A 9,539-nucleotide genomic window follows, 5' to 3' on the forward strand; every position below is an offset into this window, starting at 1 on the left:
TATTTCACCACGCTGTTCCAATGCGGGTTGGTGGAATACACATGTGGCAGAATTTCGTTGAAATTAGACACGTGCAGGTTTCCCCGCGATGTTTTCCTTCAGTGGTGCTTGCCTGTGTTTGAACCCGAAATCATCGGTTAAGATGTACGCGTTCTAACCACTGGGTCATCTCGGCTCTTAGTGCATGGTCCTAGTAAATTTTTATCGCACCGCTTTCCTGACGCCATGCTACTTTTTGGATTCATTTGAATAGATAATCTCTCAATATTAGGTAAAAATATCCTTAATTGGCATTTCCAAGAACCTAACTCTATACAGGTTTTCTATTATCGTTTGATAATGTTGTATTGTATGTTCTATTTGTAGAATTATTTTTATCATTTTTATTTTAAATACTTTTGTTGTTGTTTAAAACATAATGACATCGATAAATAATCCGATGTGGACGATAAGTCGATAAGTGTCCGATAAAACGATCTGTCTAAGTACGCTAACTAGTAACTTCTGTCAGGGCTATAATTATGTATGCAATTTGGATTTCACTTTTTTTTTCTTGGGTTTTTTTTGGCACAAGTTGGTGGACTTGCACATGGGCCAACTGATAAAACGTGGTCACCACCGCCAATAATGCTATATTCTAATCTGACGACCTCCGTGATCGAGTAGTGTATACATCGGTTTTCATGGGTACGCCACTCCGAGGTCCCGGGTTCGATCCCCGGCCGAGTCGATGTAGAAAAATACATTCGTTTTCTATATTGTCTTGGTTTGGGTGTTTGTGGGACCGTCGTTTCTTCTGATTTTCCATAACACAAGTGCTTAAGCTACTTACATTGGGATCAGAGTAATGTATGTGATGTTGTCCAATATTTATTCATTTATTTATGTATTTATTGTCTGTCCGTCAGTACAGCGGAAACTACTGGGTCGTTTCAATGATTCAAAATTAATGTTGCTGATTTTTATTTGTTACAATTCAGTTTGTTGTTTCGAAAACCGCTCTGAGAGATAGAATTTGTGGACGGTGAAGAAACATTCTTACGTATTAACAAACTTTAGATTTACTTATTCCATGTGATTTTCCAACAGCTTTGCTATGTGCACTACAAACAGTTTTTTAATTATATACATAGACTGACGGACAAATCACCTCATAGTAAGTGGTCATCATTGCTCATAGACAATGGCCCTTTAAGAAATATTGACCATTCCTTACATTGCCAATACGCCACCAAGCTTGGAAACTACGGTTTATATCCATGGTACCTGTTGTTACACTGGCTCACTCACCCTTCTAACCGAATCACAACAATTCTAAATATCGCCTTTTGGAGAGAAAATACGTGTTGAGAGGCTTTATTGTTTTGTCTTTATAATACCTTTTTTAAGTTTTACCGCTAGATGGCGCTGCTGCACATCAGCTAACGTACCGTTCACCCTGTAACGATTGGTATACAAATCCAGACAGATTAACGTCCGCTGGCTTTTGCTAGTATAAAATTATAATTCATATTTTGAATAATTTCAACCCAGTTCAAACTGTCACTGGTCGAACTCCGCTTGTACAATTAGATTGTCCTCGAGTATATTTCCACGTAAAGGATTACGAACGATAAAGTATATGATGTTTATTTCTTGCTACGTTTTGTAATTAAAAGCAAATATTTAATAATATAAAATAATATGATATTTTCGAGGCATGAATTACTTGAATGCTGTTATGAATAATGTAAACGCGTGAAACTATACAATACGAAAGCGAGATAATTTTACGTGAGATCCAATTGCTTCAATTTTTTTATTGATATATAAAACGCTATGCAACATTTAGATCCTGATATTTTAATCACGTCCAATGTATCACTTTAACTAAAAAAAAATCCCGGGTGTAACAAAAATATCTATTTGCCGCCCTAAGTTTGGATGTCGGCAGAATAACACTACCGTGCTGTAGAAGTAACGCTCTCTGTTGTCAGATCGCCTGTCTTCGTGATTTATAGAAGTGGAGAAATTTAGAGAGCACTTTCTTCTTTTATATATATATATATATATATATATACATATTTCTATGATATAAAGAGGCGGTTGGGCATATGGGCCTCCTGATGTTACGTGATCACCACCGCCCATAGACATTGGCGCTGTAACAAATATTAACCATTCAATTCCATTACTAAGATGTTAAGTCTTTTGTGCCTGTTACACTGGTCACTCACTTTTCAAACCGGAACACAATAATAAGTATTGATGTTTGGCGGTAGAAATCTAAAGATTGAGTGGTACTTACACAGGCGGGCTTGTACAAAGCCATACCGCCAAGAGTAGTTTCCACTTAATTTTTTTATTTCATTTGAAGTTAAATCTAAATAAATATAATTTACAGTTTTTCAAACTGATCTTACGTCATATTATTTTTTCCTATTATTTTTGTACAAATAAATGTTCTACTTATTTTTTTCATATCAGATATATTAATAGTTATTTGTAATAATTTGTAATAATCACGTTGTATTACTGTTAATTAACGATCCGATTGTAGCTTTTATTGTCTGTAAAACGGTGTCTATTAAAAGACTATGATATCATCAGCGTCAGGAGTACACCATGGCTATATCGGTATAGTCATTTAAATTTACTGCACATGCGTTCCATCCCATTGTTCTAGTCTAGAATCGTTTGACTTGGGACCTCATGGGTACTGAGGACGACCTCCAACCCCATTGTCACGCGCTTTGACATCATCTATGCGATCTGAAGATTCGATAAGCGGAATTGATGTCCAATAATAGATCGTCGAAGCACGTATTAGTAATGTGTTCGTGTTTTACTGTTAGAGTTTTCCGTGTATCATGGGGTTTGGTGAGCGCTGGAAGTGAATGCCGGTTCACGTTTAAATTGGAATTTTATTCAATTGTAGGAACGAAGTTCTTTTACGCGGCTTACAGTCGAGTGGACGGGAAGAAATCGTCATGTATGGAAAAAGCCCTATGCCCCCCCAGGCGACCTTTCCCTCTCGCTCTTTCTATTATAAATGATTTACACATATTTTTTGTTTGTAGTGTTTTAATTCACATTCGATTGTCAATAAAAATTTTTTTTCGCCCTTAGAATGATTCTCAAACGTTGTTAATAACTTGATATTGTGACTCTTTTATTTTCATAAAAGCTTTTAAAGCGTTTGAAAATATATATTTCTGGCCATATAATTTGAATTTTTTACATTAGCAGCGTGTAAATGTCCCACTGCTGGGATAAAGGCCTCCTCTCCCTTTGAGGAGAAGGTTTGGAGCATATTCCACCACGCTGCTCCAATGCGGGTTGGCGGAATACACATGTGGCAGAATTTCGTTGAAATTAGACACATGCAGGTTTCCTCACGATGTTTTCCTTCACCGCCGAGCACGAGATGAATTATAAACACAAATTAAGCACATGAAATTTCAGTGGTGCCTGCCTGAGTTTGAACCCGAAATCATCGGTTAAGATGCACGCGTTCTAACCACTGGGCCATCTCGGCTCTCATAATTTGAATACATTAAACAAATACCTAAGATTAAAATAAAAGTAATTAAAATTATCATTATAGCATTAAATTGTATGTAAACCTACCGTCGAATTAAAATTTGTATCCTACTGAGAAAAACCCGAAAGAAACTCCGTAGGTAGTTATATATATTTCCTGTATTATCATTACATATATCTAGTATTATGTAGTAAAACTTATTTTCTAGTGTTTTTATAACTTGCTATTGAAATATTATATTGATAGACAATGTTCAATATATTTGCGTAATCTTATTACAAAAAAAAGTCCAAACTCTAGGACGTGTGTCATTGCTTGAAAGGGACTTTTGTATTTTAAAATTTTTTTTTTTTTATTGTTTTGATTATGTTATGGTCGTAGTTGTGTTCTTCTGCGGCATTTTTGATTTAAAATTCTGTAATGCAATCGCTTTATATCTGAATGTTGGAAATACATTGTAGGTGGTGACCATAAATATACTTTATTATTCTACCAAAATAAATATTGGCATCTTATTTCTTAAATAATGTAATTTCAATTATAAATGACACAGTTTTTGTATTTGTTTCTTGATCACACAATACGATCACGTTTATTGGTATATTCTGAATAGTATACGGAACACTTTATTTCTATTTATGACGCTTGAATAAAATATGGAGAAATGAGACCCAAAAAAACTCTTGAATAATTAATTTACTAAATTTTACAATATTTTATTAAAATAATTTATAATGTTATTTTGACGTTGCTAGATTCAACAAGAAAAAATTACGTCTAGTCGTAATTATTCTTTTGTAATCAGCCATAAGTGTTTTTATTCGGTTCGAACAACGCTTTTTATTTAAAAACAATAAATTGGGATTGTCCAAATGATTTTTTTACGCCGAATCTTCTCAGCTCTGAGTGATCTCTCTGGTGCTATTTTATTTTAATTAACTGTCATTATCATAGGAATTAAACAAATGTTTTTTTTTTTTTTATAAAACAAAATTCGTATATAATACTTGGAGTCGATATTTTAATAATAATTTAAATTCCAACCATTACAACTGTATGTGACTATTATAACGATGTTTTAGCAAAATATGTCTAGGTCACATACAAGTAGTTTGGTTATATAAATTTTAATTTAAAAATCATTCAAGAATTATGACAATTTGCAATTGAAAATGCATTATGGATTAATGAAAAACATGCGTTCGTGTGGTCACTCTATCGGTTCCACCCCGTACCATCTCCGCCCTATCTGCACATCTTCCGTGTCTGTATAGTGTTCAAGGTCAAGGTCGAGAGGGATTCGAAGTCTAGAACGTTCTATGAAATCTATTAATACAATGGGGTGAGCTTATAGCGTGACTTGTCTCTAAACAAGAAATATGTTATGGCGTTTGCTTCACTTAAATAAATATATTTGTGACATTACGTTAAGTTTGTAAGGATAATTTTTGACCAGTCAAAAATTATTATAAAGTTTAAATGAATAAAATACATTTGATTTTATTTTAATATGAGTACCTAATAAGGTTTTTGGAAGGTTCTCTGAATTGGCGATAGCTTATTATTCGGGCCGACGGGCGCACATAACAGTGCTGAGGCATTGTACCGTCCACTCCAACGCTGTAATTTTCGACGTGCAACGCACCGCGTGTTACGGCGTTGTGACGTCACAAAACAAAACTTTACTTTGTGTTTGGAGCGCTTGGAGGGCATAAAATGTATACGTCTGACAATGATGTAGTTTTGTTTATAACATAAATTGAGGAACGCCGATACTATTTATGTTATAAGAGTGACAAGCATTACAAAAACAAAATTATCAAACCTTTGTGAAATAGTTTTTGAACTGCATAAGTAGTAATAAAAAATCCAATTTGTGTACGAGTATTTTTCAATTAGGCAATAACATACTAAACTCTTGTAATGATGGCTTGCATGAAGCCTAACCAACAAGTAATTTTATGTCTTATTCATAACCAAAACAATTTTTGACGAGTAGGCGTACTTCTTCTTGTACTTCGGTTCGGGTTATTAGTTAATCTTTCAGAAATTGACTGATGAAGTTTATCAGCTGAAAACGATGACATCAACAGTGCGAGGTCATCGCAATTTAAAATGCATTGAGAAAATTATTTCAAATTACTCTATAACCCTAGATTTTCTTAATCTGATTGATCAAAAGAGTATATTTAGAATCCGATGGCAGCAATTTGTCTAGGCAGGAGAAAACTAGTTCTTGCTGTGGTGGTCTATGGTCATGTTAGTATGATAAGAGTCGTTTATAGATATAGATAGATAAGTTATAATCATTATGCTTTGTATGATGCTTGATAATGTCCAAGTCGATTTTTGTCAGGGCAGCCATTCTTAAATAAGCCTGGATTGTTGTAAACTGGTGCTGATTTTTTATTTATTTATTGCATCTTTAAAAGGTCGGTCTAATGACCAACATGATGTTATGTGGTCACCATTGTCCATATACATTGGTGCCGTAGAAAATTTTAATCTTGTGACTGAGATGTATAAGTAGAATATACCAGAAGAATATAATATGGAGTATATGTAGAATACATGATGAGTGGGTGCTACTTACGTAGACGGGCTCGCACAAAGTCGTATCACCAAATATACATGCTGAATTTTTTAATTTTTCCGACTCGTAAAAGAAAGAGGTTATCAATTCGGTAGTATTTGTTTTTGTTTGTTACCTCATAATTGCGTTATTTCTAAATTATCTGAATTTTTTATTTTGTTCTACTTATTATTTTTGTACTTGCAGTAGTTTTTTTTGGTAATTTTTTTATGATAGTTGAGAATTTTATGACAACATAATTTTTTTTTTGGATACCGATTTATATCCGGTGTAGCCATACAAGCCTAGTGCGATGTTTCTATTATTCCATAGTTTGCTTATATATAATCTAAATGAAAATCGCCCAAATTATAAAAAAACACTATAAAATTAATTATTCGCCGAAATAAGGTAAGTAATTAAGGTCATGAAAATAAGAATTGTCTGAACTCATAACGCCATAGTCGCAGAGTTTAATGTTAGAATACTCGAATGGAACTTATGACCAATAGCCTAAAAATGAATGAATGACTTGGTTCTTTCAATTCAAGTTCGAGTCTTTTCGCAGGCGAATATTATCTATCCTAAATCTCTTGGGGTATAATTTATCACAATCTTTAGATAAATATTCATCATACTTTTATTTTATACCATATTTAAGCGTTATTTGCTAAGTTATAAATGGGGTTTTGATGTCGTCTAGACGACACGCCCTTGGGGGGTCCACCCTCAGAATCTGTACTATAAGCGATGTCGATACGAATGTCAGTGTATATAATAAAAGGATGTACACTTTGTATGTTTTTTTTATATTAAATTTACATGTAACTTATACTAGGATATCCAACGCGGTTCGAAGTAGGTTTGAGTTGATAACTTTATTATGTAAATAGCTGCGCTTCGTACTTTAATGTACTTATACAATACAACTTTGTACTTTAGACAACGAAGCGGAACAAAACGCAAATATCATGTTTTTGTTAAATGCGAAAGTAACTATCTGTTACCTGTTCACGTATAGACCGCTGAACCGATTTAGATGAAATTTGGTATAAAGATAGTCTGAGACCCGGATCATTTACATAGGCTACTTTTTTTGATACGTGGGGGGGATAAAATGTTTGAGGTTTGGTTTGCAGTTGGTGAAGTTTTATAGAATAGACACGGGTGAAGTCGCAGCTTCAACTAGTAACATGATAATTTAATCATTATAGAGCAAAAAAAAATACATCAACATCTTTTTCATATTAAAACGTTGTGATTTACGTCCCTTTTAAGGTTTTATCTTTTTTGTTTTATGTCTAGAATTTTCTCGTTTTTCTTTAACACTTATAAATAGATGAAATGTATGTATTATTAGAAATAGAAGCAATAATAAAACAAATCACACTTTCGTGTCTCAATCGTGCTTATATATGTATACCTATATTTAATTTAAAACACTATTTCGGTATATTTTTTGATGGGATATTAAGTATCAATAAAATATTATTATAGCACAAAATTGCATATTAATATTATTTATCGTTATTCCAAGACCAAATCGAAATCAATGCATAATTAAATTACGTGATCGAGGAATAAAATGCAGATTATTTTCTTTCTCATTTACATCATCATTTGTTTCTTGCCGGTTCTTCTCAGTGGAGTCTGCATTCCGAACCGGTGCTAGAATCACTTAATATATATACAGTGCTTGTAAGAGCCTACTTAAATTAAGTATATTTATATTTTGATTTCTTTGACTTTGAGTATGTAGGTAATATCAAAAGTTATATTTGACGATTTAAATCGAATGATATTTCAGGTGCAGAAACGAACGCATGATGGGTGCTAAGAACGCGCAGCTGTTTTGTGTAACCGGAAGCAGTCCGCGACAGCCGAGCACTCCTCAATTACTTCGGGTATCTTCTGTTTATGTTCTAGAATAGGTAGACTTGCATGTTGACACGTTAACTTACATGTCGATGGTACAATAGTAACGTTATATAAATCTTAATGTGTATTGTTTATTTTATGAGGAATTTGGTGTAATTGTATATTCTTAATCCGTATGATGATCAGAAGTTTATTTATTTTGAGAACACTATTTGAATGGTCTTAGAAAGATAAATGTACACAAATCATACGCAATTATCATTATGTACTCTTTTAAATTATTTACGTGTTGTGACAGTGATGTAATAGTAGAGGAATACGAGATGTATTTGTCATTATTAACCTACAACATGTAAGGCCTCCTCTAACTTTGAGGAGAAGGTTAGGAGCATATTCCACCACGCTACTCCGGATTGGTGGACTCAAATGTGGCAGAATTTCGATGAAATTAGACAAATGCAGGTTTCCTTAAGATGTTTTCCTTCGCCGCCGAGCACGAGATGAATTATAAACACAAATTAAGCACATGAAAATTCAGTGGTGCTTGCCTTGGCTTGAACCCGCAATCATCAGTTAAAATGCACGCGTTCTAACCACTGGGTTATCTCGGCTCTTAGTGCATGGTCCTAGTAAATTTTTGTCGCACCGCTTTCCTGACGCATTGCTTCTTTTGATTCATTTAAATAGACAATCTCTCAATATTAGTTATATTGAGAGATTATAATATATTATATATCCTTAATCGAATTTTGAGAACGCGTGTATCTCATCCAATCTACCCGAAAAGAAAAATAAACTCATATACATAGTTTTTGCGCACGAATTACTATTCTAGATATTAGAAGAAACAATTCAAAAGAAGACGCCGAAAGCACTCTTCCCGAAAACAGTCGTGCCTGTGAAGGATGCAGAGAGATTGCGAATGTCGTTCAACATTCCGGAACGTGTCACGGAAAATTTATTTCAATACAGGACCAAGTTTGTCCAGCACATGCTCACCAGCACGATGTATGCCAACAGCGATATCGGCAAACCGTGGGAGAAGATTGGAAGGTAATAAAAAATATTAGTAATTATGGGATCAGTAAGATTTTATAGTCGTTTTTTGGTAAAGGCGTTTAAAATTAAATCGACCTTATGAGACGAAGATCCTTCGACGCAATCCTTTATTATAATTATCAAAATCGTGATCGGTCACAAGTAATGATTTCCCATTTTGAAATGCGGCTAGCAATTGCATTTCTAAAATTGTGATGAAAATGTCAGCCACGTCCATTGAAAACCAATAAACCAATTAATTGTTTTTATTTAAGCAAATGTAGAAATAAAGAAAATATATAAATGCACGTTAAAATGTAAAATTTGTTACGCGATGTAATGTTCTTTTTTCAAATGCTTTATTTTTTTTCAGTGTATCAGAGCAAATTATTGACGAGTTGCTTTTAAACTGCGCCAAAGAGATGGAACTATATCATTACGTTAAGAGTTTTTACGAGAATGAGACACGCTGAGGAACATTCCAGCTACATTTCGATAGCTATAAAAACAATTGTTCAATTCTGATTA

The 9,539-nt window shown here is 33.7% G+C and overlaps 1 protein-coding gene across 1 annotated transcript in view; it reads left to right on the top strand.

Annotated features, from left to right (window-relative positions):
• The window catches only part of LOC125068286, a 52,434-nt gene extending 42,905 nt beyond the window's left edge, over nt 1-9,529 (top strand). Inside the window, exons 9-11 of the mRNA XM_047677390.1 lie at nt 7,903-7,999; nt 8,809-9,026; nt 9,385-9,529. Of these exons, the coding sequence (XP_047533346.1) occupies nt 7,903-7,999; nt 8,809-9,026; nt 9,385-9,484 (415 nt within the window). The 3' untranslated portion in view covers nt 9,485-9,529. The remainder of the gene's footprint in view (nt 1-7,902; nt 8,000-8,808; nt 9,027-9,384) is intronic.
• Nucleotides 9,530-9,539: the final 10 nt, after the last annotated feature.

The sequence above is a fragment of the Vanessa atalanta genome, chromosome 13 (assembly GCF_905147765.1).
Source record: "Vanessa atalanta chromosome 13, ilVanAtal1.2, whole genome shotgun sequence".
Taxonomy (NCBI): domain Eukaryota; kingdom Metazoa; phylum Arthropoda; class Insecta; order Lepidoptera; family Nymphalidae; genus Vanessa; species Vanessa atalanta.